General features: G+C 38.7%; 1 protein-coding gene across 2 annotated transcripts in view; it reads left to right on the forward strand.

Moving 5' to 3' along the window:
• Positions 1–26,798, forward strand: part of LOC127416640 (1-phosphatidylinositol 4,5-bisphosphate phosphodiesterase eta-1-like) — a 129,323-nt gene that overhangs the window by 14,422 nt on the left and 88,103 nt on the right. For both annotated transcript variants that reach the window (XM_051656081.1, XM_051656082.1), the window contains exon 2: positions 3,448–3,559. In XM_051656081.1, coding sequence (XP_051512041.1) covers positions 3,481–3,559 — 79 coding nt within the window. In that variant the 5' untranslated portion in view covers positions 3,448–3,480. The remainder of the gene's footprint in view (positions 1–3,447; positions 3,560–26,798) is intronic.

Raw genomic sequence — 26,798 nt, forward strand, 5'->3', positions numbered from 1 at the left:
TGGAGTGAAAATGTGACCTCAGAATCACCATTGTTTATGTGAAAGCGATTACTTTCTGTTTTCCATTGGACCAGAACTGTGTCTTGAAGGTTCATCCATTGTGGCAGAGGGAAATGTGAACACATTTTAATTAAATGCAAAAATGTCTGATGGGTGATGCCGCTTGTCAGTAATTCAGCAGAATGGGGTATATTTCAGGCTACATTTCAGGGTTCAACATTCAGAATCTATTGTCGATATATTGATCATGAATTATTCATAGCGCATTAATATTGTGTTGTGTTATCCTAACTTAAATTAAAGGTGAAGTGTGTAATTTCTTTGCCACTAATGTCACCAAACGTATTTGCAAAAATAATGACTAATTTAAGGTTTCTGAAACACTACCCCCTTCTGCCATTGGTCAGACAATTAAATAGTCTTTTCCCTTAACTCACATTATTGTCTGAGACAATGTTGCTGTGTTGGGCTGGTTGGGCTGCTCTAACAAACAAAGAAATATTTTGATAGTGCCACAGAGCCATTGTTCACCTACTAAAGGCTTACATATAGATGTCTCTGCTTGTGGTCGACTGATATATCGCAGAGGCTGATAAATCAGCCGATATTCTGACTTTTTTAAATAACGGCATTGACCGATAAATTTTCCCATTTGACTGATTTGTTTCTTTAGGGCGCCGAGAATAGCCTGCTTGCATGTGAAGCGGTTCGTTTTGTTGTTATATGCCATCATGTTTCTACAATAGACCGGTGTGCAACACAGTGTCATTGAAACGGTCCGCATCTCAGTGTCGCAGCAGATGCGTTTGAGCTCATAATGTTAAAGTGCTCACCAGTTTCGTTCTCCCTCTCTCTCCTCAACAGTTTCCTGTAACTTTTAACTGTCTTGTCTAATGATAAAAAGGCAAATATCAATAAAACTGATATTATATTGTCACGTGTCGAGGTGTTTGAGGGAAGGACCCAAACGCAGATTAGCAACAATGAGCTTTTATTTAAATAAAAGTAAAACAAACATAACCAAAAACTCCCACAGTGGAGAAAAAGGAAAAACAAAACCAAACTAAAAACTTGAACTGACAGGGAAAGTAGACAGAGGACACAAGCACTCGACGACAGGAGAGAACGAAACAATCCAGCACAGGACAGCATACACGAGGAGCTAAAATAGGGAGAGAAATCAAACAGGTTAACAAGGCGCAGGTGAAACAAATGAACTAATAATGAGTAGACAAGGAGGCGGGGTATGATGCAAGACTGAGTGGCAATACAGAAACAAAACAAAGCACGCACTCTTACTGACACAACACACGAATGACACAAGCACATATCACCAGAGACTACAAGGCAACATGTGACCATGCCAAACGACAGATGAGATGGGACATTTGTGTGAGGGTTCAGCCACAAATAAACAGGCACCAAGATAGAAGCGGCCGAACCCCAGAACAACATGACAAACGGATCGCAACCTGGACGCGCAGCGCAAAGCGAGCGAAATGCGAATCACGCCCGAGGTCGCGAGAGACACAAACAACTGACATGAATGCATGTCGCAAGTATGACATAAGAGGAATGCACTTGTGCCTACAAACAACAAGACAAGAGAACGCATGACAATTCCAAAAGGTCGAGCCATGCATTCTCACGCAGACTAGACAAGACACTAAGCATTCTATCAGCCTCTCCTTAGCAGTTCCCTGTAACTTTTAACTTTCTTTTCTAATGATAAAAGTCAAATATCAATAAAACTTTTATTATATACTGTCTGAAAATATGCAGATATCTCGTTTAAACAGATGTAATTCACGAACCTCACGAAAATCCTGCGTTTTCTTCCTGTCAAGCGCTCATTTAATATCTTCCTCTGAAGTGTGTATTCCATCAGCCAGAATAAAAACTTCAGGATCAAAAGTTCCTCTGATTCACAAATCATGATGGTCACTCTGTGACAATCCAAGCAGGCGATCCAGGCCACTTAAACTGTCAGGAGATTGCTGCTCGCGCTTGATCTGCACAAGCGTGTCAGTGCAACTTGAAAGTAAAAGTGCTTCATGTGTGCTGTAAGTAAATGTCTTATTTACTATGTGCTGGATGTACAATTGGTTTGATTCAGTATTTTTTGAGAAAATTCGATTGCTAATGTGGACATGCCATCCATGGTTGCTCAACTACTGTGTGTACTGTCATTTCCTTCTTCCTAATATATTAACAATTTCTTCATGTGCAAATAAATTACTAAAATTTTATGTCTAAACAGAAATCAGAAGAAACCGCTATCTACCATTTAAAATACAATATTATTTTTTTTTGTTTCTTTTTTACAAAGTTAAACTTTTTTGTGTGAAATTGAGTAAATATAGTGTTAAATAAGAGTTTATAATTTTGTTTTTTTTTTTAGCAATTTTCTGTTTATGTTTTTACTATATTAAATTGTGTGATATATCAGCATTGTATAGGCCTATCGGCCACCCTGCTCTCTGGATATCGGCATCAGCCATTAAAAAAACCCATATCGGTCAACCACTAGTCTCTGCATAGGAAGCTGGGATAGGAGAATGTATTTTAACATTGAAAAAATGACTTATTTCACCTTTAATTTCTTTAATTTCTGGTGTTAATAACTTTAATCGTGGCTTGGAAAAGAGGGGGAGAAAGGTTGTAAGTTGTTGAACTTTTTATGTGAAATTTACATCTCATTTAGTTTAGTGGTGAAGATCACAATAGGTCAGGGTCTTTCTAAAGATTGAGGACAAAATAAGTTAGAAAGTACTCATTGTTTTGAAAGTGATTAGAAGAATTTCTACAATTTTAATTAATTGAAGAAGAATTCATAAAGAATAGAGAGGCAAAACTACACAACAATTTTACACCTCCGAAAAACACAAATTTACACCTTTAAAATAGCAGCACTATCTTATCATATCACGATATTATGTATTATAATAATTTATTGTGCATTTATAATTTATGTGGGTGTATATTAAACTCCCTCAGGGAACCTTCAAAACCCTCAGTCCCTTTCTACCCAATCCACATACACATTCCCTTTTATTCTCTTCACTTATGTCTCTCTCATCTAATTCTCTACAATCTCTTTTGTAATCCCATCAGTACAATCAGGGTTATAACTGTTGGACAACACCTGTCATTTTCATTCAGCGCGCTTTGTGTCTGACGAGACGTGAGACTTGTGTGTGTGTGATTCACTCAGAACATCAACCTCTAACTCTCCTATCACATGGGTCAAATAGCAATAAATTGATCATTGAAATGTGCTGTCATAGGAAGATGTCATATACCTCATATTTCTTGCAAATCAGTAATTTATCATGCATTATATTTTTAAATACACATTTAATGCTGACTACTGTTTGATGTCATATTTAGTAACATATATTGTATTTAAAATGATTTATCTCTTGTTTCCCCCCTTCTTTATTCCAGATATTCCATTCACCATCATTTCTGGATTCCATCATGAGTTACAGGAAGATGGACAGGCATGGAAGTCCACAGTATTGCCGTCATTTTCTGGCTGACAACAGCATCTTCCATGGTAAGTTTATGCTGCTGATGATGGATATTGTATGGCAGTATCATTATACTGAACAAAAGCAGACCCTTCATGGTAATTTGAGGATTATGATTTTACCGCTATAGATTTTACACCTCTCGAAATCTCAGGAAATGTTGTGGATTGTCTTTGATGACTCGTTCACTTGCAGTGCCCATCAGTTCAGAGGAAACGCAACTTGGACTGGTATACACAAGGTGGTGCTGTCTCTCATATCATGAGGATAATGAAGCGCACATGTTTGTGTTTGGGAATTGCCACCTACAGAAGGGAAAGGAAATCAATCTTCCCTGACTTGATACCATTTGTTTAAATGGGACACTGTCCCCAAGGCCATATCACTGAGCACAAAGCTGACAGCATGCTCTTGACAGAAATATTACAACACCACCTTTTACAAATAGCCACAAATGGTTGGAAAAAAGAAAGCATTTTTCCAGCATGCTTACATACAAATGGCTGAGACAGGAGAAGAGGGCGGAATATTGGTTGACATATGTGCTAAGAGTCGAACAATAATGAAATCCTTCAATTATTAAATGCTAACGGTCCTGCCTACCTAAAGCCTATATTCCTGTTGATTCGGTGATGTTAAATAGTATTTTTGACTTGAAGAAAAACAGTTATTTTGGATGTTACCACATGAAGCACATTTTTTAGGTTAACATTTGTTTTGTTTTTTACTGGTAACCTAAAAAAATGTACTTCATATGATAACATCTAAATTAACTGGTTTTGTTCAATTAATTTTTTTTATTTAATCTGACTATATCAACCTGACAAATTAGGTTACACCAACAAAGGTAATTTTTATGGTTTAGTTAGATCAAGTAGAAATAGATGCTTAAGATAACCATTTCAGTTTACCAATTTTTTTTAACTTTTGAGCAACAAACTTTTTCAGTCATTTGTGATTTCCAGAAAGCATTTTAAAAAATCATTAAACTGCACTCTTAAAAATCAGTTTATAGCTGATGAAATATTTTAAAGCTGATTATAACTAGAGAAATGTATATTCACTTGCAGTACTTGAATTAAGTGTGCTGAAAAGTATTTTGCTCATGTTACATCAGATTGAATGAGTTCATACAGGGTTTGGATTTGCTTTAGCAATAATCTCTCTGTATATGTTTTAAAACTCATGTACAACCACCAGAATTTGCTCTGCAGTGCCTTGACAGTGGGAAGTGACCCCTTTCAAGATCATTATAAGTAAGGGATAATGTACAGACAGTCAGGATCCTGATGCTGTTAAGGCTACTTAACAACTAAATAAGTAAAAATAAATTAATAAATGTGCATGAAATATTGATTTGAGTTGAAATTATGTTATTATGTGAAAAGAAACTAGCACAGCTCTGTAGTCAACTAAATAGTTTAGCTGTCATTATACAAAAATATGTGACCACATAATGCCGCATTTAACAATCAGAATCAAGTATTTATGAGAGTTGTGAGTTAATGATTGAGTACCATAGACATTACCCACATATTCTAGTGCCATATATTGACAAGGCCAAGATGCAGTTGTGTAGAGGTATGGGTGGGGTGTTTGTTCCTCTGAGATAGGTGTAATGGTTTGGCAGTTGATGCATGATGCCTGTCAGACCTGTGGGCTGCAGCCCGCCTGTCTGTCTGCTCGGAGGTGTTTTGTCTGGCTCTTCCAGCATCACTGCAGTAATATATCCTCATGCTTTAAATTCTTTTTTTGCACCGTCAGCATGAGGTGGATCAATCTCTCTGGAGAACAGAAAAGCATTGTAGCTATCCCATTCCACAGGTCCTTATTTCTATTGTTTTCCTATTTTCCAGCTTCCCTTTCTCTCTTAAACTGGCTCACTCTCTGTATCTCTCTCTCTCTCTCTCTCTCTCTCTCTCTCTCTCTCTCTATTGCTGTCATTTGCTCACTCTCATTCTATCTCTCTGACACTAACGCAATAGTGAGGGAGGAGAAATAGGGAGAAGATAGGGAGGAAAGAGGCAAACAGGAAGCAGTAATGATGAAGGGGCAATTAAGTATAAATGCATCTTTGGAGGAGGACTAGCCAACGGTCCCTACAAGGAAAATGGCTCAATAAAGATACCAAATAATGTCTTAAAGGAATAGTTCACGCAAAAACAAAAGTTCTCTGATCATTTGCTCACCCTCATGCCATCCCAGATGTGTGAATTTCTTTCTTCAGCAGAAATCAAATGAAGATTTTTACAAGAATATCTCAGCTCTGTAGGTCCATACAATGCAAGTGAATGGTGATCAGACCTTTTTAGCTCTAAAAATCACATAAAGGAAACATAGTAGTAATCCATAAGACTCCAGTAGTTAAATCCATATCTTCAGAAGCAATGTGATAAATATATGATAAATGTGGGTGAGAAAAAGATCAAAATGTATGTCCCTTTTTACTATTAAAATCTCCACTTTCAATTTCACTTTTACAGCTGAAAGTCACATGTGGTGCCTGTTTAAGTTTCACTTTCACATCTGAAAGTTAAAGTTAAAGTGGAAATTTAGAGTAAAAAAGTACTTAAGTATTGTTGTGTTTCTCACCCACACCTATTATATTGCTTCTGAAAATATGGATTTAAACACTGAAGTCTTATGGATTACTTTTATGTTTCCTTTATGTGATTTTTGGAGCTACAAATGTCTGATCACCATTCACTTCCATTGTATGGGCCTACAGAGCTGAGATATTTGTCTAAAAATCTTTGTTTCTGTTCAGCAGAAGAAAGAAAGTCATACACATCTGGGATGGCATGAGTGTGAGTAAATGATGAGAGAAATTTATTTTTTGGGTGAACTATCCCTTTAATTAAAATCTAAAAATGTAGAAAGGTTTCTGTGATTGTTAGGTTTAAGTGTAGGAGATAGAAAATATTATATTTTAATAGAAGTCAGTTATAAGTGCCCAACATGATAGAAAAACAAACACGTGTTTGTGTGTATTTGTCCTTGTTTGTGTCGGTGTCTAAATTGATTAGATGATAGGCTAGTGGGTAGACTCTGAGACCCCAAGTAATGCCTGGCCAGCTCAATCTGATCACATTACAATCACATTTTCATGCCACACACATACTCACAGTACACACATGAGTAGAGCAAGGAAGCCTAAAATTGTCCTGACCTAACAGATTCCACAGACAGTATTGATCATATCAGCCTTTTTCCAAACCACTCTACAGCTCATCTTTGGGGATCTACTTTGATCTATTCTAGGGAACCTGAGCTGGACTATTTATTAACGTAAGGCTGTAATCTGACGTGGTGCGAGCTGCGAGGGGATCGTTTGTATTCGGCGACGGATTCCTGCTATCAGGTCCTTGAATAACGTATAACGTTCGAGGAAGGGCAGTCGGTGGATTTTCTGGTGTCCCCCTATGGTAAGATAATTCCCACCTAGGGAGTTGGTGCCCTACGTAGACTGCGTAATATATGTATAGGGAGTGGTGGCCCTGCTTACACGTATTTATAAGGCTTTATTTCTGACTGTCACTGATGTGGCTTCACAGAGAAGTGATCGCCAATTGAAACACTAAGTGAGTATGCTTAACACACTACATCACACTGAGCATACTTAAAAGCCATTTTAAAAGACCATGGAAGAACTATCAAGGTCTGGATGATGGCCACTCATCTTCCTGTTTTACTCTGCTTTGCTCATACCTCCGTGGGTGTGAAAATGTTTAAATAATTTTTTTTTAGAACAAACTACAATATTAACCAGTAATTTTAAAGTTATATAGTCAGCTGTTAAGACACAGCTTTAATAGCTGTCAAAGATAGTCCTCTGAATATGTAAAAACTGAGTCATTTAAAGGAATATTTCATTCAAAAATGTAAATTAATTTAAGTAAAATCATTACTTAATTAAAACAATTATTTACTTACCCTCATGTTGTTCCATTTTCTTTCTTCCATGGAACACAAAAGGACAAATTGTGCCAAAAGCCATGTATTCTCATATCTCATAACTTATTGCGACACATCGAGATTAAATGTCCAGAAGCATGCATGAGATTTGTGAGCTGGAGTGGAGGGGTACATTTTCAGTGAATTCCATAAACCTTTTCGTCTGTTCCTCACAGAAACCTATTGTATTGACTTCAGAAGACTTGAAGCATTGTGTACAATTTTATGGACTACTTTCATGGTGCTTCTTTGTCCATTTTTGGAGATTGACAGCCCCTCTATGGTTTCATTAACATTGTAAACTTTCTCCAAAACACCTTTTTGTTTTTCACCAAAGAAAGAAAATCATATGGGCTTTGAATATTATGAGAGTGAGTAAATGACAGAATTTTAATTTCTGGGTGAACTATTCCTTTAAGTAAAAGTTTTTCATTGAAATCACATTTTGCGGAGTCACGTGACGCTATGCGTGGGTTGGTCGCTTAAAGGCGAGCTCTGCTTAAACTTTGCTACAATTATCCTTTTAAGCAATTTTAACCAGTGAGAACTGTAATATAGTTTTGTTTGTTAAACTGTGCTGGGAGGGCAGGATGTCGATAAATTAGAAATCGTGGGGACATTAAAATGCACTTACACTCTCACGTGTCGGAAGCCTCACAGGATGAAGATGGCAGAGGTCCAGTCGATAGTGACAGCAGCGAGATTCATGACGTAGATCTGGATATCTCGAAAATGTATGCAGCGCTTATGAAAATCTCGACCGACATGGAGGGCCTCGCAGTTGGAACTGTTATGCGCGAGGTTGAAGCACATTTTTTTCCTGTTCTGTGGGTTATTAAGGATGTTATGGGTACATCAATGTTAGATAGGTTTTATCTTTTCTTAAGTGTAACATTTTTTATATAGTGTTCCTTCAAGAAACACACCTTTATTCACAGGAAGCTGAAAAACTTGGCAGGGCATGGGGTAGGCATGTGTTTTGCCGTGCTGGTTCGAGTAATAGCATTGCCTGTTTTCCTGGATTTACTGCCTTTGGATACCCCTTTGTTTTGTTTGCCTTGTTGGACTGTCTTTTTGGTTTATTGGATTATACCGACTTGCTTAACAACTACCTCTATTTGCCTGCCGATTTGGATTGTTTGCTTGTGTACTTTAATAAACTTCCTGCACATGGATCCTAACACTGTCTCCATGGCCAGTTCGTTACAGTTTACTCTAGAATAGATAAAAAAAATCTAAGTCACTTATTCCATTTGCCACTGACTGCTCAATTGGGAACATTTTAGTTTCAGATCATGCTTTGGTGTGTTTAGAGATGTTGCCACATATAGAGAAAAGGAAATCATATAGATGGCACTTAAATACATTCACTTCTACAGGACCCAGCATTTCAACAAATTTAAAAACAGAAGTTAATGCATATGTAGAAACCAATTGGTCCTCAGTGTCCTCTGTGGGCGTGGCATGGGAGGTGCTTAAGGCAGTTCTTAGGGGGTGGATCATACAATATGCCTCATTCATTAAAAAGATCAAAGCAGAGTAATTCATAGAATTGGAAAAGAGTATCAAAAGAGTATTAAAGCCTTGCCAACAGATATGGCAGTGGGGCCAGATGGTTTTGCCGCAGAATTTTTTTAGATCTTATGTCACAGAACTGGCTCCACTTATGTTTGAAGTTTACACAGAATCATTAAAGAAAGGTGAACTACCGCCAACCATGATGCAAGCCCTGATCAGTCTCATTCTTAAAAAGGATAAAGACCCAAATGAATGTAAAAGTTATTTTCGAATTTCCCTGATCAAGTTAGATGTAAAAATATTGTCTAAAATTCTGGCTAATCGATTATGAAGAGTAATTACATTGATTATACATATAGATCAAGTGGGGTTTATACGTGGTCATAGTTCTTCTGATAATATTTGACATTTGATAAATATTATGTGGTCAGTAGGGAATGATACTGACCCCAGACCCCAGTCGCTGCAATCTCACTTGATGCAGAGAAGGCATTTGATAGAGTGAAATGGGACTATCTTTTTAAGATTTTGGAAATTTACGGGTTAGGGAACACTTTTATTGGGTGTATTAAGTTACTTTATAAACAACCGGTAGTTGCAGTGCAAACTAATGGATTATTTTTTTTCTCTTGGTAGGGGAACCCGCAAGGTTGTCCTCTCTCCCCTTTATTGTTTTGTCTTGCCCTAGAACCACTAGCAGCCGCAATAAAAAAGAGAATGATTTTCCTGGCATTGTAGCAGGAGGTGTGGTGCACTGACTTCTACTCTATGCAGATGATATATTATTATATGTCTCCGACCCTAAAAGATCTATGCCTAGCCTCCATAGAATTATTAATTCTAGGAGAATTCTTTCTGCCAAATTTTCAGGATATAGGGTGAATTGGTCTAAATCGGAAGCTCTTTATCTGACAGCATATTGTCCTGCCACGGCTTTCCAACCTGGCGCCTTTCAATGGCCCAAGCAAGGCATTAGGTATTTAGGCATTTTATTTCCAGCAAATTTGAGAGATTTAGTTAGTTAATTTTGACCCATTAATGAAAAGGTTCTCGTGCGATGTGGATAGGTGAGCTTCAATACATCTGTCTATGACAGGGAAGGTCAATGTTATAAAAATGACTTGTATCACCAAATTCAATTATCTACTACAGTCTCTCCTTCTAGAAGTTCCTCTTTCTTATTTTAAATGATTTGATAGAGTATCTAGGTCTTTTATTTGGAATGGTAAACAACCTCGTTTGCATTTCAGTAAGTTGCATAGACTAATTGACAAAGGAGGCTTAGGCCTCCCCAAAATGTTTTTTTATTACTATGATTTTAATCTCAGACACCTGGCCCATTGGTCTCTTCCACCTGAGAGAGCCCCTCCCTGGTACAACATTGAACAAGCGGTCCTTGCCCCAATCTCACCATTGCAAAGTCTTTCTATTAAATTGCCTAGAGAAGCAAAAATGCATCCTACTGTTTCACATTTATATTCAGTATAGACAAAGGTTTCTCGCATGTTCAGTTCTGATACTTACCTAAATGTTTCCTCAAGTATATGGCTGAACCCCAAATTATGTATTAACAAGTCCCCCTTTTGCTGGAAAGAATGGATTGAGAGGGATGTTGCTACACTTTGTGACCTTTATGAAAATGGAGTTTTGAGATCATTTGAAAATATAACCCAGCAATTTGGGATTTCTAAGTCTCAATTTTTCAGGTACTTACATTTGCACCATCTACTTTGTACTATTTTTGGTGGTAATATACAGCCCCCTAAAGCTGCAGACACCTTCTGTATGATGCTCATAGCCTTTGGAAAGGGTCATGAAGCATCAGTGTATTATTCCTTATTGATACAGAGTCTTGGTAATGGAGTCTTAACTGCTCTTAAGAGGTTATGGGAAAGAGATTTGAATTGGAGGATGGGGAGTTGTCACGGTCCGGTCGCCTTGTCAGGTTGGGGTTCTGCTTGACGGGACCGTTACAGTATCGGCCTGCCTCTGTGTTTTGTGTACCCCCTTTGTGTGAGCGCACGGGTCCGGTTGTTTGGGACCGCCATGCGCGTGTTACTGCCGTGCACTCTCTGGTGATGTCATAGTCCTGTCAACCTGTCTGGCTGGGTTTAGTCTGACGAGGTCCATGACATCATCTTCCCCTGTCTGTCTTGTGTTTCGTGTACATGCTTTGTGTGGGCACATGGGTACGGTGGTGGGTTACTGCAGTGCTCTAGTTGCCACTGTGTGCCCTCCGGTGATGGCATCGTTGTTCCCTGTCTGTTTTTGTCAAAGCGTGTTTACATTTTGCCCTTATATGTTTCAGGTGCCGCTGGCATGCTAAATCAACGTTTCCATGGGAACCCTGATTGTTACCATGGGAACACTGATCATTACAACCTTCAGCTGCGAGCAGCACCTGCCTCTTGTTTGTTTCCCCGCTTATTTAAATCCCCTCGTGTGTCATGTCCAAGGTTGGATCATTGTTATTCTGTTGTTTTGTTTCAAGGTGACCAACGTGATGTTTGATGTTTGCTGTCAAGTGTTAATCATGCTCTCTTGAGGCATGCATCCTCCCTCCAGCTCCATTCTCAGGTGAGGGATCCTGTCTTTTAGTTCCAATGTGCTCTGTTCTTCACTTCACAGCCCTCTGCTTTCTCGACTGAGAGAATGAAGGTGGCTTACATCATACTGTGCAGTGTGATGAACTGATCGCCGCCCGGTGCAAGAGGAGGAGCCAGATGCCTGCTCCTCTGCCGCTGACAATGTCCATGGAGGCCGTACCCTCGCTGCTGTCTGCGCCCACGGTCACTGAGGCCATTTCCGTTCCAATGTCAATGTCCACGGCCACAAGGGCCATTCTCTTGCTGCTGTCTGCACCCATGGTCACTAAGGCAGTTTCCCTGCCACTGCCTATGTCCACGGTCATGAAGGCCATTTCCCTGCTGCAGTCAGTGCCCACGCCTGCCATAGCCAACGAGCCAGTGCCCACGCCTGCCATGGCCATTGAGCCAGCACCCATGCCTGCCATGGTCAACGAGCCAGCGCCAATGTCTGCCATGGTCAACGAGCCTGTTCCTGAAGCCTTGTCTGTCCCAGAGCCAGTGCCTGAAGCCTCGTCCGTCCCAGAGCCAGTACCTTAAGCCTTGGCCATCCCAGTGCCAGCGTCCTCGGTCATGACGGTCGCTCCCACAGCAGTGCTCCCGGCTGTCACAGGTTGGGGTTCTGCCTGACGGGACTGTGACAATATCGGTCTGCCTCTGTGCTTTGTGTACCCCCTTTGTGGGAGGATTCCTCGGTCTCTGCCCACGTGTCGGGGGAGTAACTTGCCTGGACTTTGCTTTGTTTTTGAAAAGGAATTTGTGTTAATAAATCCTATTGAACTGTTACTCTGCTCTTGGGTCTTGTCTCTCTCACCCAGCCTGACAAGTGGGAAAGGATCCTCAGTTGGAGGATGGAGACATGGCCCATGCTCTGTGGTTCTGCACTAAGATTCAAGAATTCTGGGTAAGAGTCCAGAATTTTATCTGTGAGGTTTTAGATACCCAAATTTCATTCTGCCCCAGACTATGTACAGTATATTGGGTGATGGGGTGGTCATTAAAAGCTGGGTCCATACTAGTGTAATGACTGGCAGACAGATAATTCTTAGAGGATGGTAGTCAATGGGCACTCCCTCATTTCAAGAATTGTTCACTGACCTGGGTAGGGTGGCGACATTTGAAAAGATATCATATAAACAGCTTGGCAAAATAGACACGTATGGTAAGAAATGGGACAGGATTTTGGCCTTTCTGGAGGGCGGAACATGTGGAAAGAAACAGAATTGTGGTGGTAATTATAAATTCTATTCTTTGTGGAATCATTTTGTGGCAAGCAGGGTATGGCCAAGCGGCGTGTGGGCAGAGTGAGGCCGGGGAGATAAGTGGTGAATGAGTTCCACCTGTGTGCTACACTGGTCTCACGTTCCAGTGAGGAGCAGCGGGAGTACTTAAGGAGAGGAGACAGCAGCGGATGGGAGAGAGACGCACGGGGCTGTCTGTGTGTTGAATGTTCGGCTGAAAAGCCATTGTGTTGTGTTAAGCTGAAAAGCTACCGTTGTGTGTGACACTGAAAAGTGTATGTGAATAAATGTGGCAGGCCCTCTGCCTTTGTTTGGAAGGAGGAAGTGGGGACCGGGTGAACACTCCAACAAACTTTAATTGTAGCACTTTTCAGTGTACATCAACATAAACATAACCGTGCTTTTCAGCACACCAACTAAAACACATTCCATATACAACAGGCTTGCTTTTCAGCAGACACCTAGACACCTTTGTTTGTTTACTTTTATGTGTGCATGGTGTAATTTAGGCTTTGACCACAGGATATTTGTTGAGGGACAGGGTGGGGTTGGGGAGGGGAGGGGGGATATAATGGGAGTTAAGTTGATATATGTTCTGTTTATTCCATATTGCCCCCCCCCCCAAAAAAAACAAAAAAAAATCACATTTTGCTCATTTTTCACAGTTCTCAGTTAATGTGAAATGTGCCTAGGGAATGGAGAAATCCATAGCTTAAAATCTGTTTACACTTTAATTTTTTTTTATGGTTTATACCTTTATTTTACCAAGTTAGTCTCATAGAGAAACTTCACATCTCACTTTTCCTTTGAAAATGAACTGTTACCATACAAACATTCCATTACACAGATAAATGAGAAATAAATTATGGCATATTAATCTTTTAGAAACTTTCTGCTTAACACTAATAGCTTTGAAGCGCATGTCAATGCGCAGCCATTAGTAATGATGTTACTAATTCATTAATTATTACAAAAACGTGGGTTAAATGTAATTTGGATGGTGTGTTAATCAGTCTGCTCTTAATAGCCTATAAAATAATACAAGAATATTTACTGATAGATGGCAATGTTTCTCTGCATTACACTTTTCTGATGAAAAAAACAAACACTGGCCAGTTCAAATTTTGTACAGGTAACCGCTTTGTTATTTCAATTTGTTTCCTACATCATTCCTATCATATATGGTTGCAAGATTTTGAAGGTAAAAGATCTTTCAGATAACTCCATCAAAATTTGCTCTCTTTTAACTCTTTACACTGACAATTGTTAAGCGTAAAAGAACATTTTTTACTTTAAAGGAAAATTCCGGGTTCAATACAAGTTAAGCTCAGTTGACAGCATTTGTTGCATAATGCTGATTCCCTTCTTTTCTTAAAAAAAAAAAAAAGGACAAATCAACGTTACAGTGAGGCACTTGCAATGGAAGTGAATGGGGCCAGTTTTTGGAGATTTTAACAGGCAGAAATGTGAAGCATATAATTTTATAAAAGCAAAAAAATTCTGTCTAAATATGTGTATTATATCAGCTGTGAAGTAGTTTAAATTGTCATTTTTATGGTCATTTTACCATTTAAGAGTTTATGTCATTACATCATCATGCAACGAAGTTGTAAAATTTGATATAACTTTACACAGAAAAGGTTAATAAGTTATTATATACCACTAAAATCATGTTAACACATATTGTTTACGTCTTGTGGCTATACTTTTGAAATAGTATTTTAATGTTTACGGATTGGCCCCATTCACTTCCATTGTAAGTGCCTCACTGCAATCCAGATTTTTTGCTTTTTTTAAAGAAAAGGAGCGACGAGTCGAAATAAATTTTTGTGGTAATCAACATTATGCCACAAATGCTGATCTTAACTTGTATTGAACCCAAAATGTTCCTTTAAAGGTCTATTTCTAGTTGATCTAACCCATAAAAATAACTTTTGTTGGTTTAACCTAAATTGTCAGGTTGATTTAGTCAGATTAAAAACATTTTGACATGAAAATGAACATGAATGTTTTTTTTTGTTTTGTTTTTTACAGTGAAAAATGTCTCAGGTAAACATTATTTGCTTTTAGTTTCGATGTTAAGAAAGAATTACTAATACAAATAACTATTAACTGTAGACTGCAGTGCTATGTTGATCTCGTGTGCTTTCAGACCCCTTAATCGCCCTCAAAACAACCACCCCCTCGCATTCCCTCCTCCCACCTGCACTCAAATGTGTTTTTTTTTTTTTTTTTTTTTTTTTTTAAATGAAGCGCAGATATGCCTCGTGCAGAGATCAGAGTCACTGGTACCTCCGAAATGAGAATGATCCGGAAAAGGCGCGCGTGAGAGAAGAGGAGCGCTGCACTGATCGGAGATTGGAGAGCTTCTTCGCGCGCGCCTTGATTGCGTGAATAAAAAAAAAAACAAAAAAAACAAAAAAACATTCATTTGATGTATACAGCCAGGGACTGCTCAGAAGACATTAACAAATTCCTTTTTCATTCTCCTGCATTTAAATACCTAAAGAAGAGGGTCTTGTTAAATACATTTTATATGTATGAGTTCAGTGACACCTGCATACTGAAGCGCGTTTCATCTTTCCTTGTCGTCATACCGAAAGGGATTCGCTCCTTAATGTGGTGTTTACCCAAAATCAACTACAATGGCGGAGCTGGAAGTTTTAAGAAATATCAGTTTTGAGAAGGGTGAGTCATACATTACGCTGTTGTAATATCACTCACATAATTGCTTAGTTTTCAAGCTTTCTGGCATCTGCGCACGTTACTGTGTAATTGTACTTGTCCTGTTTTGTTTTCGCACGTTATTTTGCAGGCACGCCACTTATTTCATTATCCAATTAAATGCTAGATTAACTCTAATATAAAGCAATTGAATATGAGTGATGTTTTCAATATGTTTTTCTTTTTGTGCTGAGCGTGGGTTTGTACACGCATGATTTACAAGTGTTATGAGGCAGCGGGAGAGAGGGTTCTAATCTAAAAGGAGCTGTCCATGGTTCTACATCGGAATGCCGTTTTACTCAGTGGGAGGGGGGGAGAGAAGCAGCGCTCGACAGCACAAATTTACAGGCTGAAGCTAATTGAATGTTTGACAGCTATTTTGTTAGCCAGCTGTGAAGCCTAATGTTCTGTTATGTCACTGCGATTATGATACAAGTTATAAAAAACATTTTTTCTAGACGAACCACGCTTTCATCAGATATTTTGGGACAACACAAAAATTACACAGCATGGGGTTTTTCCTCCCGCCTAAAAACCTTGCTTTAGAGCGTGGGTTGTTGATGTTAGCGGTTCAAGTCTAATTGTGACATTTGTCTCGCGCCCTTAACGCACTGACAGCGTGAGCTTTAGCGCTAACCAGGATTGTATGACACGTCACATGTCTCAGTTGAATCCGCTCATCATTGTTTCGGTGCGCTTTTGGCGTTGACCTGTGTCTGTTCCGCGGTTATCGTCTTATATCGGTTATAGAAAATTATACTACCATTTGATTTTGTATGTGTATTTGCTCGTAAAATGAAATAAATGTGCATAATAAACATCATAAATGTGAAAATCCATTACCCCCACAGTAGTAATAAAAGCTATTTGTAGCTGTTTGTTCTCTGCATAACAATTTGAATGACCTTGTTGTTTTCCTTTATGGATCAAATATCATGTAAACAGGTTGCTCTCTTACCTTTTGTCTGTAGTTGTGTATGTGTGACTGCTGTGACAGTTTGGTACTCCCCCACAAAGAGGAAAAAGGTCTTTCATGTAAATATGCTTTAACGTCTCGGATAATGATGATTCACTGCAGTGTTCCCTTTCTGTAAGAGCTCAGAGAGACCCAAATGCTTCCTTTCCTTTCCTTTCCTTTCCTTTCCTTTCCTTTCCTTTCCTTTCCTTTCCTTTCCTTTCCTTTCACTTCCCATGCCTTCCTTTCCTTTCCTTTCCTTTCCTTTCCTTTCCTTTCCTTTCCTTTCCTTTCCTTTCCTTTCCTTTTCATTTCTTTCCTTTTCTTTCCCTGCCCTGCCCTGCCTTGCCTTGCCTTGCCCTGCCATTTCCTTTCCTTTCCTTTCCTTTCCTTTCCTTTCCTTTCCTTTCCTTTCCTTTCCTTTCCTTTCCTTTCCTTTCACTTCCCATGCCTTCCTTTAATTTCCTTTCCTTTCCTTTCCTTTCCTTTCCTTTCCTTTCCTTTTCTTTCCCTGCCCTGCCCTGTCTTGCCTTGCCCTGCCATTTCCTTTCCTTTCCTTTCCTTTCCTTTCCTTTCCTTTCCTTTCCTTTCCTTTCCTTTCCATTCCATTCCTTTCATTTCCTTTCCTTTCCTTTCCCTTCCCTTCCCTTTCCTTTCCTTTCCTTTCCTTTCCTTTCCTTTCCTTTCCTTTCCTTTCCCTTCACTTCCCATGCCTTCCTTCCCTTCCCTTCCCTTTCCTTTCCTTTCCTTTCCTTTCCTTTCCTTTCCTTTCCTTTCTTTTTCCTGCCCTGTCCTTTCCTTTCCTTTCCTTTTCCTTCCCTGCCATGCCCTGCCCTGCCCATTCCTTTCCTTTCCTTTCCTTTCCTTTCCTTTCCTTTCCTTTCCTTTCCTTTCCAAAAAAGGTATTTTGTCTGAGTGCCTACTAATAGAGCGCAACAGTCTGGTTCCGGAAGTAAAAATTCCATTCATTTTTTTGAATGGCCGTTATTCAAAATTCATTGTTTAAAAATCGCATTGATTACGGAATTCCTCGTGAACAACTACATTACCCATGGTCCAGCAGAGAAAGCTTCACCAATCAGATAACTGTGCCCACTCCCATGACGCACTGTGAAAGACACTGACGAGTAGGTCTCCCTACACCAGAATATTTAGCAATAAACTAAAAATATATCGTTTCTCTACTTATAATCAACAACATTAAATCAATGGTTTTATATATTATCATTGTTTTTAATTAAAGTATCATTTGGCATCATCACAGTCTTGTGCCTTTGTCTTTTTGTCTGATTTTCAAATACTTTTTGCCTCAAAACAAAGTTTGTAATGTTGTGATTTAACTCAGAGCTGGTTGGTTTGGTTCATAGCTTACAGCTCTTTTATGGAGGATTTTATAAAATGAACGGGAAAAATACTTAAGTAACCCAGATGGCTGAAAAAGTGGGTGGACACTGTTGTGCTATATTGACTTTTGTAAATTGTAAACTAAGAAGTTGTTTTTGGGATGTACAGTGGCCCGTATTGGTGTAGTTAATCGAGATAACGGATGTGACTTTTCATTTTCATATTCAATGTAGCCATAGGCCGTTATGACCACCCACTCTGTATGACCTAATAGGCTACAGTTGCACAACAACCACCATTAGAGCCAAGCTGGAGACAGATTTCCATTCAATGCATCTTCATGACCATTCTTTATGAAGTGGAAGAGATTAGACAGTTCACAAGGGTACCCGTTTCTGTTCTGTGAGATATCAGTATCAGCTCTGCTCCATCCTTGTGCTGGGTAAAGGGAATGACAAAGGGGAGGGGCTTCCCCAATAGGCCCAATACCTTCCTGAACATCTCTCCTAACACCAGCCTGCCTAACAGTGTTTCTTTGATGTCAATACTAGGAACACATGAAGGCAATGCTGTCAGAGCAGCAGTCATGCATATATTAAAATTCTGCACAGTTATATTTGCTCTGATGGATTGTGGGTGCTCAGTGGGGTTCCTGTTGAAAGCGTGGTGGTGATGCACTCTGAATGATGGCAGTAATGTCATCATTGTTTATATTTAAGACAGAGCAGGAGTGATAAGTGGTTATTTCCTGATAAGTGGACTCCCCTTTTGATGCGTGGATGTTGGGGATGTTTATTTCTCTCAAGGGAGCACTGTGAGGAGCCGGTTTCCACCAGGAACACTGGTGTTCTCCAGGGTGCTATCACTGGTCTTTCATTAATTTTAGCTGCCATATTTTGACACATATTTTCCCATTCTCCCACAAGAGACACCTCCAGCTTTTCTGCATACCCTGACTGACGGTTTTCAAATTAATAATAAAAGTAAATACATTTCAGTCCAATAGATAGTCATTTGACAGTGTGTAGTATATACACTGCTCATTTTGCCACTCGTAGCAAAGTTTTACAATTGTTAGTAATTCCAGTCATATATTAATGAGAATACCTAGATAAAACTCTGTGTTTGCTGCAGATCAACAATGCTGGATGATCTCTTTTTTTATTAAATATACTGAATGTTCAGATGACCGTTTTTAACAAACTTAATGTTTGTCTTATCAAATGACCTGTTTGTCAACAGACTGATCTGACTGGTAATTCAAAACAGTTTTACTGCTGAAATCGGCCTGTGCTTACCCAAATTCAAATCACTGACCCCTAGTGGCCAAAGCCTGAAGTGTTGTTAGATGGTTGGGCATGTGTGGGCTCCATTTTCTGCAAATAGGTATAGCAGCAGTCTGGAGATATCCAAATAGGGGCGGAATCTCCAAAAGAGGGTGGAGTAGCTCCAGAAGGGGGTTGTGCCAGCTCCAAAAAGGGGTGACACTTCCATACATGGATGTACATGGCTCAGTATATCTTTTCTGGCGGTTTGAAGCTCCTGCCCCTTTTGGAGCTCGGCCTGCAGCAATATCCTTCTCATTTTCTGTGTGAAATATCCACAGGGTGGCATCAAAAGCAAGTTGTATTTGAAGTCATAATGATGTTATACAGTTAACAGGAATGCACATTTCATTTACTCTAACCTCTAACTCTAACTCTAACCCCAACCCTGAACCTAAGTGTCAGTGAAGTAAAAAGTTAATTTTAGAGCAAAAATGTGACCTCCAAGTCATGCTCACCATTGTTTATGTGAATGTGATGACTTCCTGGTTCCCATGGGACCAGAACCCTAGTCTCAGAGGTTGCTCACGCAACACGCTATAAGTAGCACTAGTGTGAGATGTGTTCATGTTTTAGAGGTTATTTTTATTAGAGAATCAAATATTAATAAAATAACTGGCTAAATTGTGTCTAAAGGTAATCGATATTACAATAACTTCTTGCTTACAGAACTATGCATAAAAGCAATATCACACTGTTCTGTTGTACTGAATGTTAGCATGGCTGTGACCTGCAGCTCTCTTGCTCGTGTGATATTGTTAAATGTAAAGAGATCATCAGCACACCTATCACATAGCAAGGGCAGCAGATATACTTATCCGCATAAAGAGGCAGAGCACCCAGACTTTGTTAAAGGACTGCAAAAATTTTGTCCATTTGGCCATTACCCTTTTCTAACCTCAAAAGCATCTTTGGAACCGGAAGAGTTTAAATGCCACATTATGGGCCTTCTGCCTACTGCCTCTGAGATGGACATCTCCATGCATCTGACCAGCGGTCAGAACCCATAGGTCAAGAAGCAGTGCGATGGACTAATGCAATTTAATATCTGGATGAATTAATCTTCACACTAGCATGTGTAGTCTTAGCGGCAAAGAAGCGACGAAGGAGAGTGGGAGAAAACGAGGACACCGAAAACGTTATGTTGTGAAGACATTAGAGAAATGCATTCATAATGCAACTTCCAAGACTAAATGATTAATGATGGATGTTCAACTGAGATCATAAGGAGTGAAGGAGCTTTCAATAAATTTGTGGTTTCCCCTCTGTTTCCACTCTCAAGCTCCATAAGCACAATTAACTGCATAGGACCTTTGAGAGAGAGATCCACCCACACCGATCACAATCCCTCCTCTTAGGTTTAAAAAAAAAAAGAAGAGTTTTTTGAAAAGAGTTCAGTTTAGATCTGTCTTTTTAAAGCTACATCTTTAATACAACCAGATCTCTGCCTGCATTGCCTTGTCCTTTATACATGCTGTAATTTCTTCATCAGTTTTATGCTCCCCAAAACAGTTAATATCTTTCTTTTTCTCTCCATTGGCCAAGCACAAAAGACCCATCAGATTGTGTGCGATCACACTCATTTGTGCATGTGTTATGTCATACCATAAAGATTATCTGCTTTCTCTTCCATCTGTATTACTTATGCTGCTCACATTGACCCTCCAGGACAAAAACACATCTGTTCAAAGCCCCACCATCATGCACATTTTCCCCACAACAATACATTAGCTATTTTGTGTAAATCCCTGCTTGCTTTTCCTTTCTACAGTCACAAAGGTTCAAAGGCTCTGTGTGAATGGCGTGATAGAAGATAGATAACCAAAGAGAGGGTGGAATGGGGGGTTCTGGGTAAAGAAGTGGGCGTTAGATGTGACACTTCTAAGAGAAGGCCGCTTGCAGTCTCAAGAGAACTCAGCAAGATAGAGTTCTTCAGGAATGATGCTCAATATGGAGTGGCTGGTTTTGTGTTTCGACGGCATGGGACCTATCTCTGTGACGCCGGAGCACTCAGCCATGTCCAATGTGGCATCCCTCTTGGCGTGCAGGTTCTACCATATTGGAGGCAGTGTGGCAGTGCCGCAGAAGTGTCGTTTGGCATATTTATGTGAGAAGTTTTGTGCTACATTTTTTGTTAATGTGTTTATGTGTGTATTGGCCAGAGATACATTATGCAAATCTCAAAGTCAGTTAACTTCACTGCTCTTCTTTGTTTAACCCTCTTGTTTTGTTTGGTACTTTTTCACCCCATTAAGTGTTAAAATAATGAAAACGAATCTTAATTCTATGTATATTTTGTTCAAATGCCTTTGGATTCTCCGCAAAAATGGATAAATGAAAAAAAAATTGGAATGAAATTTTTATGATACTTTTTTATATTTATGCGATGTCAGGGTGTTTTGATTGAGTGGTTGTTAGGGTGGTGCTAGGTGGTTGGTAGGGCATTCCTAACTTGTTGCAATATTTACTGATGCTGCCTACTCATTTTTCTTTCCCCAGGCAGGCGTTCATATTCTGAAAAAATAAAATAAAATAAAAAATTATATTTCTTTTTAATGAAAACCATGATCTTGTATTTATTCCAATCAGATACAGTTCGTAAGTATTTTAATTCTAATTATAGTTTTTTTTACTGTTTATCTACTGTAAAGGATAGTACCACCATTGACATATAGGTGGCACTCTTTCCAGATGAAATTCTATTTTTGATAGAAAAATCTTGTGTTTAGTGAAAAAAAAAAAAAAACAAACAATGGCAATATACATTTTTATAATAAAAAGGGAGGTGCTGTAGCTGTATATATTGTTCATTACCAGGCCTTTTTTGACCCAAATAAAATGGTTGTTTGGAACTTTCTTCAAAACAGAAGGGTTAATGGCTTTCCTACTTTGTTAGGCTAAAAACACTAAACACCTATTCACTGTTCAGAGACCTAAATTAGCTTGCGTATTCATTAAACTGACATTTGTGAGCTTCTGTTTTTACCAGAACATTGCAGCAGAAATTAGATGCAACTGAAAGAAAGGAAAAAAATATCCTTCGCCTATTATCACCTATCAAAACTAGTGGATGAGTAATACTCAGAGCCCAAGAGAGGATGCGAGCTTGACAGCATGAGCGTAAACCATTTTTGCTGCCTGGTATTCTACCTGACTAGATTTTTTTTTTTTTAAACTCAAAGTGGAACAGATGGCTCTAAATGCAGCATTCTACTACAAACGTAAACACAAACCAAAGTGTTTGGGCTATTTTAAGTTTGAGAGAGGTTACGATATGTGATGGAAAGGTGCATGGCTCTTTAGAAATGGCAGAGCGTTCCCATAACATCCTCTTTAAATACTGTTTTAGTTCCTGTGTGTTGGGTGAGGGCCCATTCATGTCTGTCCTGTTGTAGGTTGGTTTAATCAAGCATCAGTTTTGTGTCCTGTGTAACGATTTGGAATTTGATGCATGTAAAGTTTGAAAATAGAGTTGGAATTGAACACCGCTGCACTCTATTATTACATATTTGACTGAGAACAATGAGAACAAAGAGCAGGCATGAATGTATTGTTGGGTATTTATAGCATAGACTGTAAACATACACAGTCTAATCTGCTTTATTGGTGTGTGTGACATGTTCCCAATCCCGATCTCCTGCTTCACAGTGCACTGAGCTACTGTGAACACCATGACAGTGCTGCTAAACCATCTCAGTGACTTGGCTGTTGCCCAGATCTCCCTTGTGGAGTGAGTTTTTTTCCTCTTCTGGTGGGATGGGTTTGTGGATGCTGTGAGATTATTGCTGCAGCTATTATCTAACTCAGTGTTTCCCAACCTTTTTTCTGCCACGGCACACTTTTTATGACTAAAAATTCTACGGCAAACCACTATTCCACATAAGCTAACCATCGTCAATATTTTTCCTTTTCAAGAACTTGTCCATGTTTCCTGTCCGTCTTAGTAGCGTGTTTACTTGTAATGTTTGAAATTCGGCTATGCAAAAAAAAACAAAAAAAAAAAAACAAGTCACATAGGTAGGCTACGCTGTGTGATGTCACAGCTGGCAAGAGTGCTAAATGGGTAATGAAAAACAACAAATTTGCTTCTGTAGATTTGTTCTTGCAATGCCAAAACAAATTACATGGATGCAAACTCATGAGTGACGAGAAAGGTAAGACAATCACTGGTCTACGAACATTTTAAGAATAAGAATAAGCTAAAAGCATCAATTCCAGCTATTATAGTGATTCAAGTTTACTCAAGTTTACAACTGTGCAGAATTAGCTGCAAAATAAAGAGTATTTTGGTGAGGCTTGCTTCTGTTTCACAAATTTGTTCAATTTTATTAACTGATTAGTTCAGTGATCCTTTCTGGAAATGTCACTAGGCGGCATCTTTTGTGCTATGAGTGAGTCAGTGAATCATTTTGAGTCGTTCATGACTGAAATCTACCAAGAGTCTTTATAGTGTTTAAGCATTAAAAAAACAAAGCAGATCTATAGTCTTATTAAAACTTGCATGGCTACAAATCTACTGACTTCAGTATAAGAATTATAAACACAAAGCAGATCTACGGTATTATTTTCCTACAGTAGCCTATTTTAACTGCTGAGCATAGCTTTTATCAGAAAAGACCACAATAATAATTTTGAGTTTCAATAATGTTATTTCATTGTAAAGCACATTTCACATGAGTTGAGTCGAGGCGTCAGCGCTCCGTTCAACACCAGCGTCAAGCGCCGCATTGCCCTCCACATGACAAGAGTTGCAGAAAGCATCACAGAGGGGCGATTTTACGAGTTTGCCACGTAAAAAAGCAGGAGGTTTGCACAATAAACATTGAAAACATGTATTTGGAAGAGAGAAAAAAAGCTTGCAGTTGCTTTGATAGCAGAAAGTAATAAAAGGACTCGTTTATGTTTAGGTCTACGGGTTTTCTTGGTGAATTTAAATTAGTTCAATAACTGGGTTCGTAAAGGATAAGGTAATATTTCATTAAAAGAAATTATGAGACATTCAATGTCTCTTCACAAATTTGGACTGTTTTTAAATATTTCTTGTTGCTTAGTACTCTCAAAGACATTATTGGTGAAGCAAAAACACGTGTGAAAAACACTTTGGTGTAAAATGGCGTCACTTCATAGACTTCAGTGTATTCTGCAGTGGTGACGCGAGTCATGTGAAAGACCCTTAACGCGTATAAATATCAGTCACTTTTGCACATTAATCATTGCTCTTCACAATCACAAAAGTGACCAATTATGGTTTCAAAATGGTGAATTTCTCTGAAAGGTGAGGAGTTTGGATCCCTGAAATTATAAAAAAAAATTTCATGCATTTATTAATTTTGTGGAATTTGATAATTTTCCACGGCACACCTGACAATCTTGCACAGTGGTTGGGAAACACTGATCTAACTTGATCTCTGGTGATGATCTTTAATGAAAAATGCTTTGATGGTCTTGGTAACAGTGCTTAGGACTAGTGATCAACTATTATTTGATTTATTTATTTAGCTTAATGCTTCACATGCAGTACAAGAGAATTGTATAATACCTTATTTAAACACATAAAATCCAAAATATGGCTTGTAGAAGTATATAACAAGATACAAAGTAGAATCTAAAACATGCAAGTATGATGAGCAAGGCTTAGGCAATACACAAACAGTAATAATTATCATATTTTAATTGCTTGATCCACTCTTGGCTGGTAGGCTTGAAGATTCAGTGGTAAAGTGATGAATCGTTTGGTTCAGTGCACCACAGTCTCACTGTGGAAAAAGTGTTTTTCGTATACATTTACCATGTATGGATTCTGTTGAGAGAGACCCATAAGTTTTGACTGAATTGTGTATTGGCAATATCTTGGTTGTAAATAATTTACAAACCAGTTTGCTAGCTAGTTGTCGTCTGATATGGGTTTATCAGTTATTGACCTATAACGTTTTTTTCAGTGGCAAAAATGATGCTGGTACAGCATATAGACAACATGGCCGATGGCTGATAAAATGCAGATTTTTGATTTTGAGCAATTTAATGATGGCAAATGAGACATATGCAAAATTGCACTCTGTGCAAAGTTTGTAACATGCTGCTATACTGCAGTCTATCCTAAATCCGTTTAGCCACTGACAAATATGGAAATATAGGTGTGTTCTCAGTCACTAGCTTTGATTAATCAATAAATCAGGTGAGCCGCATCAAGAAGTGGAGCATAAATTCTTTGTGCTTTCTGTTTTGTTTCTGTTTTCTCTTTACATTTGTTATGATAAATTGTCTTGATTGATTGTTAATTTGCTTTATGTACTTTTGTACTGTGTTTCTATGTCATGTTTAAAATTATAAACGTAACATTAGTCAACATGGAATGCAACTGAAACCTGTTTTCTTCTGTAATGTGACATATTTTAAGTGAAATAGGATTTTAAACAAGAAAAATGTTGGTTGTCGATGGTCAATATAATGCTGATATATGATACAATCAGCCTGATCTCATGAAAATTATGTGAAAGCAGGCTGAGCGCTAATTCACTTTTTAGCATGAGTCACATAAACACTACATATTTATTTATTTATATAGTAGCCTTTCTTGTGGTTTAATAATTACTGTGATTCACGTTGCGACCTGCTTTTCCGGAATGGGAGTCTGACCAGAGCTCCTTGGTCTAAAACACAGAAACACTTCAAAATAAAAACTCAATTTAAATGAAAAAATTAGGACAGAAATAGATCACTACTGTATAGTTATGTAATATTCACTTTTATGCTATTACTACTACTACTAATAATACATCAATAGTAACAGTGTTATATTTAAGCAATATATCACATTTGTGATGCTCTATTATGCAGCACTTTATTTGACAAAAATAATTCCAATGTTGTATTTAGGATTGTGCTGTGAGGTTCTGTATAAAATTACTTCATTTGATAAAAATAATACAATTTCATGTTGAAAATTAATTGTTATACTTTCATTTGATTAAAGTTTTAATTTATTTCTTTAAAAACAATTTTGATAATGAAATAAACTGCTGATATTGAGCTCAGAAAAAAAAAACAAGTATCGGACTCGGTATCAGTGAGTACTAAAAAAAGTATCGGTACTCCTACTCGTTCTCAAATAAATAGTATCGGAACATCACTATTTAATACTCCATTGAGCTTTAAATCAACAAAACCAGTGAAACTGAAGTAGTCATTCTTGTTTTAGCACCTAGTGTTCATTTCACTTGGAAACTGCTGTGATACATTCAACAATGTACATACAATGGGGGGCCTGGGTAGCTCAGCGAGTATTGACGCTGACTACCACCCCTGGAGTCGCAAGTTCGAATCCAGGGTGTGCTGAGTGACTCCAGCCAGGTCTCCTAAGCAACCAAATTGGCCCGGTTGCTAGGGAGGGTAGAGACACATGGGGTAACCTCCTCGTGGTCGTGATTAGTGGTTTTCGCTCTCAGTGGGGTGCGTGGTTCGCAGAGAATAGCATGAGTCATGTGTCGCGGTGTCATGCACAGCGAGCTACGTGATGAGATGCGCGGACTGACTATCTCAGAAGCGGAGGCAACTGAGACTTGTCCTCCGCCACTTGGATTGAGGTGAGTAACCACACCACCACGAGGACCTAGTAAGCA

This window comes from Myxocyprinus asiaticus, chromosome 26, assembly GCF_019703515.2.
Source record: "Myxocyprinus asiaticus isolate MX2 ecotype Aquarium Trade chromosome 26, UBuf_Myxa_2, whole genome shotgun sequence".
Lineage (NCBI taxonomy): Eukaryota > Metazoa > Chordata > Actinopteri > Cypriniformes > Catostomidae > Myxocyprinus > Myxocyprinus asiaticus.